At 26.5% G+C, this 18,681-nt stretch overlaps 1 protein-coding gene across 1 annotated transcript in view; it reads right to left on the bottom strand.

Moving 5' to 3' along the window:
* Window positions 1-18,681, bottom strand: part of LOC107438167 (CLK4-associating serine/arginine rich protein) — a 31,986-nt gene that overhangs the window by 12,732 nt on the left and 573 nt on the right. Inside the window, exons 3-13 of the mRNA XM_016050379.3 lie at window positions 16,961-17,058; window positions 16,692-16,778; window positions 12,251-12,330; window positions 11,125-11,209; window positions 10,891-11,036; window positions 9,514-9,610; window positions 9,216-9,294; window positions 4,985-5,061; window positions 3,674-3,712; window positions 2,283-2,429; window positions 175-456 (exon numbers count right to left, since the gene is read on the bottom strand). Coding sequence (XP_015905865.1) covers window positions 175-456; window positions 2,283-2,429; window positions 3,674-3,712; window positions 4,985-5,061; window positions 9,216-9,294; window positions 9,514-9,610; window positions 10,891-11,036; window positions 11,125-11,209; window positions 12,251-12,330; window positions 16,692-16,778; window positions 16,961-17,058 — 1,217 coding nt within the window. The remainder of the gene's footprint in view (window positions 1-174; window positions 457-2,282; window positions 2,430-3,673; window positions 3,713-4,984; window positions 5,062-9,215; window positions 9,295-9,513; window positions 9,611-10,890; window positions 11,037-11,124; window positions 11,210-12,250; window positions 12,331-16,691; window positions 16,779-16,960; window positions 17,059-18,681) is intronic.

The following is an 18,681-nucleotide window of genomic DNA, read 5'->3' as shown; positions in this document are numbered from 1 at the left end:
CATTTATTATATAACTGCATGTATGAAGATGCATGGGCACTGCAAATACTTATTCATCCCTACTATAATTTATATATAAAAAAATAATATACATAAAAAATAGTACAAAAATTAGTTGAATGTAAAAAAACAGTTTTACTCAATCAGTTCAAAAATTGTATAAAACTATGTTACCGTGATCTAGAACTAGAACTGTGTCTCCTGTATTTTCTCTTTTTATCTCTGGAGCTAGATTTTCTAGGGGATCGTGATCTTGATCTGCTAGATGATGATGGGGACCTATGTCTGGATCTCCCATGAGTGCGCTTATTACTTTTAGTTTCTTTCCGTTTAGAATGGCAAGATGATCTTGATGAGTCAGAACGAGGACTGCTCTTAGAGGACTTAGACTGCTTTTTATCATTGTTCTTTGAAGGTAATTGAGGACCGATTACAGAGCCTCCACTTTCTTTAGATCTAAAAAAATCAGAAAAACGTAGCTTAAAGAACACTATATTTTAATTAGTATTTTAAAGCATAGTTATACAACCAAATATAATTTCTTCATCAAAAATTTTGTGCATTTTTTACTTAATTTTGAATTTTGTGTTTTTTTTAAAAAGTGTACTTTTTACTTAAATTGTTTTTTTGTTTTAAATTTAAAGTTAATGCTTATATTTACACAATTAAGCAAGGAAATAATTTTGTATAAAACAAATTAAAAAGGAGTGAAAGTATTCTTGGATATATAGATAACAAAACTCAGGGAATGCCAAATTTATGCTATTTAGTAATTGCAAAGCTGTTTTTCAGTAGAAATGAAGAACATTTTGTGTTGTAGTGTTGAACTGCAACATTCGATAGATATTCAACTAGATTCATTTTTCTAAGCGATAAAATAAGTTTCATTAGCTAAAAATCACTTCAAACCGTCTTTGCCATACACAAGCAAACATGAAACATGTATTTTAAAATTAGCTTTAAAGTATACGATGAACATTTAATACAATTTATTTACTTGAAAACAAACTAAAGAAAAGAGAAAAACAAAAATTCTGAAAAGCATCTAATTGCAAGACACTAAATATGTAACAAATAAATACATAGATTTTGACGCTTCAAATTCAATCTAGTTTTATTCAGCAAAATTCAACCTCCATGGAATTTAAAATCCCGGTCTTGTAGTGGACTAAAGAAAAAATCTTGACATTTTTTGGAACAATATACATATACCAGAGTACTTTTACAAAAAGAAAACAGCAAACAAAAAAGGTATAGTTTGTTCTACTTAAGTATAATAAAGGCATATTGATTGTATCCCAAAAGAATAATAAAATATATTATTCTTAGTTTAAAAACTGTAGTTCAAAAGAGAAAGTTAAAACAGCTTCCAGCATGATTATATTAATTGAGTATAGAACTCATAATAGTCGAATTTATAAAAAAATATTTATAGCACTGGTGCATTAATAAAAAAATTGTATCAATTATTTAAAATTTCTATATACTAATATTTAATTAAAATTTGTAATACAGTTTAAGACTTCCTTAATCAAATGATCTTAATAAAATTACTCTTATAAATGAAAACATTGGTAAATATTTGCAAGCATATATAGTGAAAATATATTTTTAAAATATATTTTGAATAAATATCTACTATGGTTAATAGTTCATAACACAACACATTTAAATTTTTTTCCTTTTAAATGCTATGGAAACTACAGTATTTTTATTTTTAAGTTAGAAGATTAAAAATTTTTAGAAGAAAATAATTTATAAAAAGACTTTTTTCTTCTCATTTTTAGACAACTGTTAGCATTGCAATTCTTACATGGAAAAAAAAAGATATAGCACAACTGAAAATAAAGTATCAATTGAAATAAAGTTAAAAATAAAATTTGAAATACAGTCCAAAAAAGGCCAAGGGAAAGCTAAGAATTTTTAACCTAGTTCCAAAGATAAATGCTTACTGCATACCGCTGACCACGATCAAAGTGTAAAAATGCTATTATATGGCTAACAACTGAAAGAATATGAGGGGAAAAAATATTCAATAACAACAGCACTGCCCGAAAAAATTAAATCTGCAATTGTTATTTTTATTTAGAACATTTATAAACTAAATCTGATCTCTCATAGGAAATACTTTGCAATTTAGACTTAAATGTGAGGAAAATTCAACAACTAAGATGTCAAATAAAACAAAATATAGCAATGATATATATATCACAGATGATTATGCCATAACCCATATAAATGTTTAATGATATCATAAACATAATCCCATATAAAACAATTACTTTGTCTTTCCAGATTTGGAATTGGAAGCATGATTTTTATTTCCGGATTTCTGCTCTCCATCTGATACTTCACCGCCAAAACTTGTAATAAACATTATTTTTCCAGCTTCTGGTGGTGACCGTGAACGAGACTTGGAAGTAGAATGCCTAGAAAAATGACAGAACGATCACTTATGATCCAGCTTAATTTCAACAGCAGTCAAGATTAAAAATGACCAACATAGCAGCTGAGATAACTTCATAGCTACTATACAGAATTATGTGTTTTAATTACTACATAGCTTACTAAGTTTTAACATTGCGCTACTTCATTTAACATAAAGGTGGGCATAAAATTGTTATATAGGTAAAAAAAAAAAATTAAGGATAGGGATATCTACATTTTTAATGTTAATCAATAAACAATTTTTATAAACCTTATCAAAAATGCAGTTTAAAAAAATGTTCAATAAGGGTCACAAAATAATATTGATGGAAAAAAGAAACTAATTCCTACTGAAGAAGTAGGGACTGAAAAGATCAAAATCCGTTTCATAGAAGGAGGAAACATTGAGAGGCGATTATTAAAAACAAGTTTAATTAGGCAATTTAACAGGCTTTGATCTTTTCATCTCTCCTTGCATGATTCAAGTCATTTGATAACATTTCTGTTTCATCCTTGCTTTAATAATAATTAGTGACTTCAGACATTTATTTTAATTTTAACAAGGATTCTATAAATACACTTTAAAGGCTGTGATTATAGAAAATCTTGTAATAAGTAAAAATTCCTAAGGAAAAGTGTTGAAATAAGACCATGAAAATAAAAATTTCATATACAGGAATTTGTTAGAATAGTTAAATATTACGGCCATTTTTCTCAGTTAAGTATAATAAATCAAACAAACAAAAATTGCATTTCAATTTAGATACTGAAAGTAATAGTGTGCTCTACATAATTATTAAACCCTCAAGAAATATTGGTTTTTAATTAACTGAACAAAAAAGGAAATACTGAATCATTATTGAAAGTAAAAGTTGAATATTTTCTTCTACCATTTCAAATCTAAATAAATTTTATTCACATTTAAACTAAAATAACTTTTAATATAAATTAAAATTAAAAAATTAAAGTGGAAGAAAATATCAAATGTAAACATCACAAATTCTCTTGATTTGAAGGGTTGTGACTGAGAAAGATTCAAATCAAAACTTCAGTAGTTTTTAAAATTATATAAAATGTGAGTTTAAAAAATATAACGTTAAAACATATGATATCAAATTTAACGATTAATAAAAATTAATAAATTTAAATTTAAAGACTAATTTAAAATGTACTATTTCAGTATTATTTTTAAAATTAGCATAGAAAGCAAGAAACTTCAGTCATTATAAATAAAAAAAATCATTACCTCATTGGGGCATAAGTGGGACTCTCTCGAGCCGCATAGCTGAAACAAAAATTTTTAAAAAAATTAATGAAAAAACTATTAAACAAATTTAATTTCATGTCATATTTCACATTAATTTAACTTAAAAGCATTATCAGGGTGCGTAGCCAAAGTTTCAACACTCAAAAATACTTTTAAGCACATATAAAAAAAATATAATCAGGCAGGCTTGGCAAGTTTTTGACAGTTGACGGTTTTATCTAGATTTAACCATCATGTCAAAAAAAAAAATTTGGCATTGTTTTTGACAATTGTCAAAAAACATAAAATTTTGAATCATAAAACAAAAGGCGTTTTCATACACTAAGGACCAATGGTACGCCAAAATAGATTGGGGTTGAATTACTTGCAAAACATCGAATAGAACAATTAGAACAGTATCTTTTTGCATAATATGTGGCGAAAATCAACAGGATAAAAGAAAAATTAAGCACCTTTTAAAAACACCGAGGGCTTTTAAAAAACGAAAATCGAAAATAAGCACCTTTAAACACTTTTTAAAAATGCTACGCACCCTGATTATTATAGAAGCCAGAGTAGGTGCTTTAAACAGCAAAACTACTCGGTTTTTTTACCCTCTTCATTAATTTTAAATGAAAATAAGTGCTTTGGAGAAAAATATAGCACAAGAAAAATTTGTGTTAAAACCAAATACAGTTACAGTAACTTACAAAAACTTATCAAATACAAATCTTTAACAGTCTAAGAACACCAATTTTTCAGTTTATTATATTAGAAAGTACAATTAAAGCAGCTTTCTGCAAGCATAGATTATAGGAATTTAATAGCTGTCATTTTTCAAATTTGTTAAGATTTGCAGCAGGGTTTTAAAAATGACCATCAGTTTTTTTCAGTTTCTTTTAAAGCTCTCCTACATTCTTGCTCTAATACTATTCACTCTCTCTGATAAAGTTTATGATGAATATATAAAGTTTATGATGAATTGCCTCCTTCATCCTAAACTTTATTTTGTGTCAAAGTTGAAATATGATAAACTACATATCAAATTTTTGGAAAAATTTACAATTTGATGAGGAAGATAATGCACATCAAAATGTTAACTATTGTATGTTAATGTTTATGTTAGATGTTTACTATGTACAAAATGTTATATGTATATATGGGACATAAATTGTTTAAATTTTTGACAAAGCTAGAAAACACTGACAGTTACTCACAAAACATTTCAATTTACTTATGACTTAAAATAAAATATAAAAAACAGATATTAAATTAAAATATTCATTAAACTTCATGTAACAGAACAGATACCTTGGAGGACTAGTGATTTTTCTTCCAGCTAACTTTTTCTCTCTTAAAGCTCTTCTTTCACGTCTGGATTTTCTACCCTACATTATTTATTAAAGAAATGTTATTTTCATAAACCTACATGATACGTTACTTAGCAATTAAAAAATTTATAATAGAAATGTTTATTTTCCTAAACCTATATGCTATGTTACTTAGCAATTAAAAAATTTATTAAAGAAATGTTTATTTTCATAAACCTATATGCTATGTTACTTAGCAATTAAAAATCAAACAGCAGAATTTTATACATTCCAATATTGTTGCTTTTTTTTCACGTCATTTTTGGAGTGATATTTTTACAAAGTGGATTAATTAAATAAATAGGTTAGTATTCTATTAAAAACATAGGAATTTCAAAGAATAACAGACGAAGAAGAAAAAACGAGCAGGAGACCATGTATGCTTACGATGGAATTACATGTCTTTTAAAAAATAATTTGGAACCTGTAACCTAGAATTCTCTATTAATTCAAGTAAAATATCTAATACTAAAATCGTGATTAATAATAATAAGAAAAAAAATTAATTCATTGAATTTCTAAGATTTTGTTTAAATAACAAGTTCGAATAATTTTAAATAACAATTGATAGAATAATTTTCAAGATACGAAAACACTTAATAGAGTTAAAAATAAAATACTGCAAGCTTTCGATTTTTTTTAAATAACTAATTAAGAAGTAAGAAATTTTATCATTTTCCTTTAATTTTCTTTTTAATTTTTAAATAATTCACANAAGTGTCTATAGTTATGATTTAATGATAGTGGAAGTAACTGCAAACTTTCAAAGACAAGTGCAACAAGGGGGTGTGTTGGCTATTTTTCCTTTCTCATATAAATCTATGTATTGACAGCAATGACAAACTAAATAAAAAGAGTTAAAAATAAAAGTTTGACAAATCCACTGTAGAGTTTGGGGGAAAAATAAAGGGTTGAGGAAAGAAAGGGCAAAAAGGGTATGGAGTCTTATTACATCAGGACACTAATTTACTTTAGGGGCAACAGGGTGGATTCTTTTGACTAAAAGGGCAGCAGGGTGCTGCTCCCTGTTTACCCTGCCTAGAATGAGCTCTGATTATGTCATATAATTGTGTAACTGTTTCTCTTAGATCGAAATAACTGCAAATTTGAAAAATTATTCTTTGGAAGTGAGCCATGTTTGGAGGATTTTACCTTTGATGCAGAAAAATACACTGGTGTTTTAAACTCTATTTCAAACCCACAAATTATTAAAATCCTAAATAAAATATTTTTCACTTATTTTGACCTAAATTAATACAACATAATGAAAAAAGTAGGAATGAATACAATTAATACCTAAATTAATACAAGATAATAAAAATTTTGCTTCAAAGGGTTAAATGAAGTAACAAAATGTAAAGTGTTAACAATAGTTTTTCCAGAATTGATACTGTGTTTTCTGAATTTTTCATACCCACCAAGTAAAAAACTAAACTCCCTAATGCCTTTTCTTTGGGTAGAACAAAGTGATATAATCACAAAACTAATAAAAACAAAACTTGAAGTAGAGTTTACTCCAAAATAAAATTTAACTCATAACATGATATTTCTCCAATGTGTTCCGAAATGTAGCACTGTACATATTTGTAAAAAATGACCACCACAGCTTACCCCTCATTCTTTCAACTCAACAAAGTTTTAAATTTTTATTCAAATTTTCTCATTTGACTTGCCCCAATAGAATTGTTCATGTTGCTATGAAATAATCTCCCTGAATAGCTATATTTAAACAGTTTGCAAATAACCAATGAAATTTTTGTCTAACAAAATAGTAAATTTTAGATGTGTAATAAAATTAGGCACAGTTGAAAAATTTATAAAAATTTTCATAATATTTTAAAATCATATGTCTTTAAGAACTAACAAAGATTCTTTTTCCTATGAAGGGAATTTCAAATGTTGAGAAATTTGCTTGATAACAAAACAACAACAAAAAAGTCAGCTTAAATTGAAACAAAAATAAATAAATTCATTACTTTAAAACTGAACTTAACAAAGATAGTTCAACAAGTCCAGATAAAGACTTCAGTAGAGACTATCTATTAAGTAATGTCTTAAAATTCTCAATCTTTAATTGAATTTCTTTTTTACACAAAACCATAATCAACAATGATTTTCTTCTCTATATTTTTAAGATTAATTCAATCAAAACTTATTACAGATTTATTTTCTTTGTTTTTTTAAAGATTAATTACCACTCATTTCTCATCAAATTCAGATTAAATGAAGAGAAAACTTCACTTTCTTTGTTATCTGTAGCTAAAAATAAATTTGTACGATTAAAGACCTTCATGAAAATGCTCAATAAAGAGAAGTAAGAGAAAACAAATGGGTTATATGGATGGAAGATATTAAAATGTTTAATAAAGCAATTAAAATAACAATTCTCTAAATTTAATTATATTACGTATATGGTAAATCAGTACTTTATAGACTATGAATTTTCCTTAAAAATACAGAATAAAACAATAAAATATAAAATTTTGTTTAATTGGTTTAAACATAAATTATTAAAACTTACAGAAAGGATGTTTCCATTTTTTTTTCCTTTTTACAAAATAAAATTCTTTCTTTTTACTTTAATAATTTCAAAATAGAAACTTAGAAATATTTTTGCCATTGCTTTTAGATACAAACCTTCCTTATATGGTTGAAATTGTAAGTAAAAGCAAATGCTTGATGTTTAATTTAACAAAACATGTTAAGTATTATAATAAATATTTAATAATCACAACATATTATATTCTTATTATAATATAAAGACAAATTTAAAAAAGGTTTGAATTTTAAAAAAATTCCCCTAACTAAAATAATTAGGTAAGCTTTTTTTTAAAAAAAAAATTCTGAATTAATAAGAATGCATTTTATAAAACCTAATTAAAAAAACAACAAATACATATTTATTTCTGAAAACAAAAATTTTGTATTAGTTTTCGAACATATTTTGGTAGCAGCAATGAAGGTAATGAGGTAACACAAATAAAATTATTAATTTTTCTATTGGACATTAAATTAAGCCTAAACTGTTAAGTTTTATATACATAATAAGCCTTTGTAAATAGAAAAATGTACAATCTAAACTAAAAAAATTATAAATAAATAAAAACTACTGTTGTTTTTTATTACACAACACAATACCACAATGCACACAAATTTTTAAAAATAAATAATATAATTACACATAATATTTTACTATTAATTATACTTAAAATTGATTTTAAAATTTCTAATTTATCCAAAGTTCTAATAAAAACATGTTTGTCATTTACAAATTTTTCTATTTGTGAACAATAAATATATTTATAATTTTTATTTATTACTCATTATATTAGGGTATGAAGGTTATTTTTCAATAATAAAAAAAAAACTTTAACTGTAACAATCATTAGTATTCAGTAAGCATAGATAAGACTTAAGAGCACATATTTAATTTTCAAAGAAATCAGTACAGATTTATATAAAGCATATAATTTTAAATTTTTTACATTATCTTAATAAAAGCTGTTATTGACTATTATTATTTATTTTTTTTAAATCACAGTTACCCAAATTTGGTAAACCTTTCAAATGGATCAATCAAGAAAATGAAAATGCAAATACAAAAAACAGGGGTAGATATTAAGAAAATTTAATCAATGGACCTAGGGCCAGTAACTAAAAGATATTACTAGTCCATTCACATATTCACTACATGTTATTGTCACTATTGTTTTTTTTTTCTTTGCTTAAAAATGAATTGAATGATTTTGCATTTTATTGAAAAATTAAAATTTGAAGAATGTGTTATATTCACCGTTATGACTAAATATGTTATTTTGCGTAAAAAAAACGCCCATGATTTGTAACTCTCAGTCAAGAAACCTAAATGGCATACCCTCCCTTTACCTCGATATTAAGTGAGGAAAACAACTGATAATTGTTTTATGGTGGTCCGAGTCAAAATTTAATGGTCCCAGACGGACGAGCCACTGTTAATTTCAAGCTCTACAACAGTTACATCAATTTGTTACCTGCTTAAATCAATGTTGTTCGGTATATAGGGAAAAAAAACCTAGTTTGTGAATATCTAATTAAGTATAAGCATAAGAAACAAATAAAATCTTAACAACAAAGAAGGAATACTAAATTAAAAAATAAGACATTTTAAAGCAAAAAGCACCAAAACAACTTACTGAATACATAGCCTTTTCCTCTTCAATTTCCCTTGCCAACCGCAGCTGATCAGCTTCTTCTTTGTCCTGCAGTAGATATCTGTCGAAATTTCCCTTCATCATTACGATTTAAATACAACTTTATACAAAACATTGTTATTTTTTTATATGACCAATACCCTCAAAAGCATTACGAGGCTACTGGTATTAAAAAAAAAAAGAAATTTTTGGGAAGGACACCATTGTCGATTCTATGTGATAGATTTATGCAAAAGAAGGTAGCCAGAACATCTAAAGAGAATGCCATAAGATCTCTTACGTTATAAAGTCATCGTCTACCATCCCGTATTTTGTTGAGTGTTCATTCATTTCTGCAGACTGAGCAGGAGTAAGCACGCTAACATCTATAGTAACATCTAAAAAAGAAATACATACCTCAATAATACATTTAAGTAAATTAAATATTTTAGAATATGTTAAATGATACAATATAAGCACATTAATCATTGATTACATATAAATAAAAAACTTATTACTAAACATGAGTACCACAAACTAAGAAAAAATAACTGAAAATGTGAAAGTGACACAGAAGTGACTTGAATTTTACATATAACTACTACTTAAACTAGCTTGATACAAACATTTATCAAGTAATTTAAAAATTATGCAGCTTTTATTGACTAAAAACAACAGTTGTAATACCTTTTCCTTTTAGAAAATTTTTTATTTTGGAATTTCTTATCTCCAAATTTTTATTTCTAAGAGTTTCAAAGAGTATCAGCATGTAACCTCCTCTTACATTCAGTTTATGGGGCTAAGGAATGGTACATTATGGTTTGAGAGTTAGAATCTTGCAAAAGTAATTTACTTAAAATCATAACTCAGCCAATCATGCATGAAAAGTTATATTGAAAAAAAGGTGGCTCAATGTAAACATGCATAGTATTTTTTCTATGCGTCTACTTCCATGAAGACAGTAAATAAAAGATTTACTATTTAAAGAAGGAATCACGTGGCATAAGTAGCATAGATGCAGGTTTACAACAAGTTCAATATTAATTACAAGCTCTCAAGAATTTTTTTGGCTTGAACGACTGCGGAAATACTTTTTTCTTTGAAATAATAACTAGAATACCTGTTGAGATCTATCCTAAACATGACACTGAAATTTCAATTTCAAATGTCAACATTCAATCAGTATGAAAAGCATTCACAATTTAACTTGTGAACTCAAGGAATGTAAAAATATATTATTTAGAAATAAACCTTTGGTAAAATTTTGATCACGGCTTTGCTAAATGTCAATGCTTATAAACTAACATTTAAAATTTACAATTTATAATAAATAAACACATTAATTCCCAAATGTGCCCTTAAATTGAAAATAAAAAGCAAGACATCAAAGGAAGATACTATATTGAGCAGAATTAATAAATACGTATTTTGATAAGTGCGTGAAACAGCAACTTACAAATACTTTAAATCTTATATAAACAAAAAAAAGTTGAACAAAATTGGAAAATTATCCAGAAATAATTGCATCAATATTAAAATAACAAAAAATAATAACTAGAAAAGAGTTAGTAAAAAAAAAGCTGCTTATACAAAAGTACTAAGTATAAGAAAAAAAATTTATGCTGAACATCATAAAATGCTAGACAAAGTATAGAAACAAAATTTTATTTAAGCATACCGAGATCAAGATCACTTAAATCATCTTCCTTATCCTCTTCATTTTCTTCATCATCTTCCTCCATATCTTTCATGATTGAGGATCTGGTGGGGGATCCAGTACTATCCTCATAAACATAGCCAATAGCTACTTTCTTATCAAGAAGCCTAAAATTTAAAAAACAGAAACAATAAATGATAAACTTAGTATTTTTTATATTAACAATTGAAGTTCAAAAATTACAATTTTAATTACTTTTTTTTCTCCTCTTCCGGACCTGGTTTAAATATTCCAAATCTTTCCTCAAGATATATTTGATGAAGAAATTTATCCTCACCCACTAAGAGAAAATTAATAATAGACCATTAAGGTTACTCAATAAAATCTAATAAGCATATTAATTATCACAAATTAAAGCAATTTACTGAAATGAAGAAAAAAATAATTTCTAAGATAATGAATTCAGCTTAATTATGCTTTTATCTAAAAAAGTTTTAAATAATGTTAAAGATTGGCTATTATTAAACTCAGCTGCCTCTGTTGCGTACCTTTTAAACAATACCAAATAACTGTTTCCAAAACAAAAAGAAAAACTCAAACATTGGACACCATTTTATGTCCAGAATGTGTTCACATACTTATACAAGTTACATTCGGGACATTTTTACAATTATTTTTCTGAACTTTTCTTTACTGATAAGTTATTTTAAGTAGAATTTATATTCTAAGTTAACAACCTGCACAATAAATAGCTTAATTAGTGGGCTTTGCAGTAAAAATGTTAACTAGACCACATCACAAAGAGTAAAATAATCGAAAATAAATAAAGGGTATTTATTAAAATAAAAAACAAAAGTAATTAGATTAGACGTTAATTTTTTTTATACATAAACTATTAAGTCAATTATTCAATGTTATTTTTAAAAAAAAAAATAAAAAAATTATTTACAAGAAAAAATTGCTCTCAGAATGTGTTAATGCACACGAAACTATTATAGTAAAAAAAGCTAAAACTAATATAGTACTTTTTTTGCTCTTTAACAATTTTAAAATTCAATGTAATTCCTGTTTTAATTTTTACGTAAAAACTAAACTAAACTCAGTGGCGTGACAGCCCATAGAGGGCCACCTACTGTGCCCATCTCAGTTTCCTTGACCTTGGGCTCTGGGGTGCATTTTATCTCAAAGAGCATTTAATTTCCAACATAAGTTTATAACAGAATGTAAATTTGCATGTTAACTAAAATTAAAACTGGATTATTTAAAAAATATTCTTTACTTAACTTATCTGTTTGCCAATAAATGAATTAAGTTAACATAACAAAATTTAATTACATCTAAAAAAAACACATATGCATTATAGAACACAAAAATTACATACCACTTAAAAAATCATTTTGAACTAAAGTTCGATAACGCTCATAACATGCTTGACGATCTTCTCCAGGTTCATCATCATTTCTTAAATGTAATAAAAAAAAGTTAAATAATGAAAAGAAAGAAATTAATGAATCAATTAATAATATCATTTAAATATATTACACAGAAATGCAGTCAGTTAGTTACAACTTGAAGTACAATAACTCAAATAGCATTATAACTCCATTTTTTATGAGGTCTTGATACTTTTATTTTAACATACTAGATTTTAACTAGATGATTGGAAGCTAAAATAAAAATAATAACTACAACTAAGAAGGTTAGAATTTTTTGTTTTTACTTTTACAATTTATGCACCAGCAAGGAGTGAATAAACTTATTTTTGTCAGCATCAATATTACTACTGAATTAGAATTAGAAATAAAGAAATTCAGTCACATTTATAGTCATCTCATTTATTTCAAATGCATCAAATTCTGGATAAGGAATATGTGCATCATTTATTGTTAAATCTTCTGTCAAATAAATGTTTGTCACTAAAAATGACTAAGCAAGAGAACTTGAAAAATAAAACTAATAAACTTAACTTGAAAAATAAGCAAGGTTATCTGCTACATTTTAGATTTTCAAATTCATGACTTTCCATGACTATTTCCAAGAACTTTTCATGACTTAACGAAGTTACTATTTTCTCCCGACAAAAACAGAACAATAAATTTAAAAAGCATTATAATAACATTATTTGAAATGATAGGTTACACTCTGCATCTTCATATTTATAGATTTTAAATTTAAAAAACAGGAAAAAAAGAAGAGTAGAAACAATAAAATAGCTGAAAAAAATACAAAAGCAAATTTTTTTTCTTCTTTCTTTTCTGCAGAATTTTAATCTAAAGATAATTTTCTTGTTCATAAAGAAATACTCCTGATTTTTCTGTTCTCATTTTGGAATAAAAACTATTTTGGCAATGACTAGCTTGCTTCAGCTAGAATTTTAAATTGATACAATAAAATAAAAAAAATAATAATAAAAATTCTGAAATCACAGAAGTTTAAAAGATAATTCACTCTAGAAATGATGTTTTCCTTTCATTTTTTGAAAGAACACCATTACTTTTAAAGAACATGATAAAAACATTTTATATTTTAATAAAACATGAATGTGAGTGGGGATTTTGTTACAAATTCAGATATTCGGAACACCATAAAATTAGGGGGAGGGGTAAAATCTATTTTGAAAATTCAGCGACATATTTCCATGATTTTTCGGTGACCTAAATTAATGACTTTCCATGATTTTTTTTAAAAAATAGTTAAAATCAAGACAAATTTTGTTCAATACCGAAATCCATGACTTTCTATGATTTTTCATGACTTTCCAGGTTCGTGGATATCCTGAATAAAACTAATCTTACCAATGAGGTGGATATAAATCTAATGACAATGAAGTAAGTTATAGCTTTGAATTATTAAATATCCCATATTTTTCTTTAAACATAATAATAAAAAGAAATACAGTAGAGAACCATCTATCCGGTATCCAGATAATCGGGAAACCAGAAAACCAAGAAGAATTTTGCTTGCTTTTCCCGCTATTTTAAAGTACTATAAGGATTATAAAAAAAAAGCAGAAATTTGACTCATCCTTAAAGTTGAGTAGAGGGAAAGGGGGGAATTCTTCTCCTCACTTGCCCAGAGGAATTCTTCTCCTCACTTGCCCCTGACCTTGAAGATCATTAGAACCAGAGGGGGCAGGGAAGGGACAAATGTTTTATTTTCTCCTATGTTTATTTTCTTTTTCTGATAAGCTGCGGTCAATCAAACTTAAAGGAGTGGCAAGATGATTTCATTTTCTCTTTGATTTACAAGGAGGTGGGGAAAATGCATTGCATATGCATAGCAATGAATGTTTGAGTTAAGGAACTTGAAACATCTGGTTAAGAGTATTGATTTTAAAGGTGAAATGTGAGATTTATTTTAAATCATCCACTTCAGTTACTCAGTTTTGTTATTTATTATGGTGAATTGTTTTATTATTTCAGATAATGCATTATTTAATCACCAGTTATATTAATCTATTTGACATCAATTAACAAAACAATTTTTTGTTGAATAAATTCTGATTTCTTACAAATGCGATATCATTAGCAAGTTTTTCTTGACATGCAATCACATCTGCTTTCCTTAAAAATAGTCTTTTAATAAAAAAATAAAATAAAAGGAGAAGATTGTTTATTAATTTAAGCATACAATTATTTGTTAACAAAAGCAGGTGATTATTTTATGAAGAAGATAGTTTTTTTTTTTTTTAATTTTGATTCTGTTTTTCTGCGTTTCCACTGCATTTTTTTTTTCTTTTAGGATAAATTTTGTACTCAATAAATTAATCTTTTTATTCATAAATTTTATCATGAAATTTTTTTTCTTAATTCCGTTTATCTTATAATATCCTGTCTCTTCAAGGTTTTAATACTTATGTTAGTGCCTTTTTTAAATATCGTTTCCGTTCCATAATTTTCAAGTGTTGTTTTTATTTAGATTAATAAGTTTTCTATTCATCCTCCCCCCCCCCCAGTATAATTAGGTATGAAATATATTGCGTTTTTTAATTATTGGTTTTGTTTTATATTAGTTAATTTTGGGATTTTAATTATTATCAAAAAATAAATATGCAAATTTTGTAGTTTTTAAACTTGTTTTTCTTGTGTAAGTTTGCAAATGTTTTTATCATTTTAAATGTAATTTTTCTACCATTTTTTTTAATTTAGGAGATCTTTTCGTTTTTTCCCTATTTTTAAATATGTTTAACTTTTTCCTTGTAATTTGGGTTTGATAAAACATCGAATAACGGCACTTTTGGCCTATCCAGAAAACCGGGAAATTCAAACATCTGGGATAGCGATGGTCCCGAGCATCCCGGTTAATTGGCTCTCTACTGTATTTCAAAACAATATGAACCAATCAAAAACATAGTTATTATTTTAAAGTCAAAAATACAAACTACTCCTCAGTTACACTATATATAGGTCACAAATTTTTTTCCAGCCATATAACATTCAAGTCATCTACAATTGATTGTTTATAATATTTTTAAATGTTTGCATATTTTTGTCAAAGAATTTAATTTAAATTATAATACTCAAAACAAATTTATTTTGAGTGCATAATATGAAACTTGTAAACGTTTTCATTTGTCTTTTATTAAATTAGCTCATTCACGGATATGAAACCTAATTTAAATATTTAAAAGTTAGGATTTTGAAAACTTTATCAGATCTTATACAAACTACTGCTTGATTAAAATCCCCATTTTCAAGACTTGCCTGGCCTGAATGAGAAGAAACAAAGGTGATTTAAAATGTAAAGTTTCCCACAGAAAAGAAAATAATAAATTTAGAAACAGAACTAGAAAAACCACAATAACCGAAAAAAGAAAAAAAGATGAAAAATTGTGCCTGACTGGGGCAACTTATACAAACTACTTCATTATTTAGTCTGTATTATTATTTAAAATTCTCACACACCAAACTTTTAATAATATGAGAACAATAAACATTGGAACATGCAATATACTACAGGTCAAACTATGAACTGGAAACTAAACAAATAAAAGTTAACATAAAAGAAAATATTTGCTTGGTATGACATTTCAGTTGTCTAAAGACTCTTCTAGACAAATGAAAACTAGGTTGTAATAATTAGATAAATATGAATTAACTTTATTAATTAAGTAATATCTTTTTTTTTAAATATATACTTTTATACTAACCAGGGGTCTGTTTAGAAGAAATAACGGACCCTTCACAAAATATATTTTCATAAAAAAGGACCCTTCACAAAATATATTTTCATAAAAAGGACTCTTCACAAAATATTTTAACTTAAAAACGGACCCATCACAAATTTGTTTATCTTCATTATTGTTTTGTTAATCGAATAAACCTTCCGAGGAGGGGGGAGAAAAACAGATGTAAACGAACTAAGTTTTGTCTTCAGCAGATACTTCTTCAGTTATTCGCCAGAAATGAATATTCTGCATTCAGCAGTACAGGCTAAATACCAAATATTTGTATGTTGCATCTCTAATTTAGTAGCAGCAATTGCTGTCTACTTTTGAAAATTTAATTTTTGTTATTATAATTTTACAGTGTTGAGCATAATCTTGTATCTATTTACAATTTAAAAACTCATTGAAAATGTTTTTTGCAACAATCGGACCCTATTTGCACAAATTCACAAAAGCAGGACGCTGGTTTAAAGAATGCGACTTAACGTTCACTTTATATTCTCAAATTACGAGTAATTTTTTCACAATTTTACAAAAACAGGACCTTTCACAAAATGCCTGGACAGACCTGTGCTAACATAATATCACAACTGAATTTGTATCACATATACTACTAAATTTGTTAAATTAATCAAAACATATAAATGTCTCTTACTTAGGCTTGTATTCTGGAATGATATCTAAATGTGCACGGACATCAAATCTATCAATAAGATTATCTGAATGTCCTTGCCATGGCATCCTAAAAAATAACCAAATTAGAGTAAGGTGTCAACCACTAATCTCAGAAAGTAGAATATTCAACTAATAATTATTTTTTAAAAATATACTCAGGTGAAAAGAGCTTAAACAAAACTAACTTAAAATATTATTTTCAGCAAGAAAAGGTAAGAGAATTCATCTACTAATATTTGAAATTCTTACATTGTAGCTGGACTATCAGCTGCAATTGCCACTGCAGGATCAAGATGAATTTTAGCCGGCCGGCCATGAACTTGCAAAAATTGGGCAGGATCTTGTTTCTAAAACAATATTTAAGTTTGTTATAGCAATTTTTATTTTTAAAAATGTTGAAATTAAAATACACATGAGACTTATCTTTATCAGAAATTGAGAATAGCATTAAATAGGAAAACTCAAATTAATATAATGAGGATGCACAACTTGTGACTCTAACCATCGAACCAAAAATCAGCACAAAAATTTTTTTAAAGTAGCACAAAAAACTTTATAATTGCCACAAACAAACTTTACTTTGAAAAGGATTAAAACAATGACATTTTAAATTGAAAATGTAGACAAGATTGAAATCTTTAGGTGAGAAGATTTAAATTTTTTGACATATCGATTGTTTTAACAAATATTTTGGCATGCCAATGGACTGACTACAAATAAAAACAAAACTTGAAATTATACTAAAAATATAGTTCAAGGATTTAATTAAAAATTACACTAATCTGTGAACAGTAAAAAATAAAATTCGATTTTTCTCGGAGAAAGATAAATAGCCACTTACAATTTATTGATTGAAAGTGTCTAAACTTAAAAAGTTTTATAATTTAAAACTATTGTTAATAATCCTTGATTTTTTTATTGATAAGCAAAATTATTATTATGCTTATAATCAGAAAAAAATAATATTAATTAATAAAATAAAGGAAAATTTAACTGGCCTACCTGAAAAAACGAAATATTTTTACTGATGTTCTCTTACAATACAAAGAGCTTATGCCTTAATTAGCAATACATATATAACAGCATCTAAGCTGCTATAAACGCGAGAAAAAATTCAGGAAACAAAATTTATTTTTGAAATTTTTTTTTCTTGCAATATGTAGCTTGTCATACAAAGATGCCAATTATAAAAATCTCAATTTTGAATTTTCTTTTGTCACTTAAGTTTTACGCACTTTTGCACAGCAGTGCATTAATAACCTAAATTTAAATTTGTCAATATAATTACACCACATTGACAATCTGACAGAGGTACACCACAAGCCAAGAGATGCAAACTTGCTCCGCACAGCGGATAAATATTTTCGAGTGGTAGTCTCTTATAGAAAGAATCTTGGCTTATTAAATTCAATTAATAAGGCTTTTACTTACCACTGCTTCTAAATAATTCAAAGGCCTATGTGATACATAACTTTTCTGCAGTTAAACAGAATCGAGCCTTTTAAAAAGTTGGCAAAGTTAATCCAAAATCTGCAAATTTTAGTAAGTTTGTTTACCAAGTCAATTTACCAATGTTTCAAATATTTCAACCAATTTGGAGCAGTTGGTATCTTCGCATGGCTACACGCTACATATTAAATAATTGATGATGTTCACTTGAATAAAATATGTTTATAACAATTGCACAAGTAATTATAAAGGAGAACTAGGTATAAAGTTCAACATTATAATAAAGCTTTAGGTATTAATCAAGGCCATTGCCAGTTTATCAACTTCTGACAAAATTTGAAGTCATTTTAGAAATCATTTTCACAAAGGAATGTAATGATTTTTAAACTTGACAGTCACCACGTCACATTGCAGAATAATTAAAAGGAAGGGAAGAAAAAAAAAAGAATTTGGTTTAAATGCAAAGTAACTAGCATATTATTTATATAAACAGTGAAAAGGAAACTAATGAAGTTACATCA

This window comes from Parasteatoda tepidariorum, chromosome 8, assembly GCF_043381705.1.
Source record: "Parasteatoda tepidariorum isolate YZ-2023 chromosome 8, CAS_Ptep_4.0, whole genome shotgun sequence".
In the NCBI taxonomy this organism is placed as follows: domain Eukaryota; kingdom Metazoa; phylum Arthropoda; class Arachnida; order Araneae; family Theridiidae; genus Parasteatoda; species Parasteatoda tepidariorum.
The sequence above is the reverse complement of the archived record's forward strand: the minus strand, read 5'-3'. Positions and strand labels throughout refer to the sequence as shown.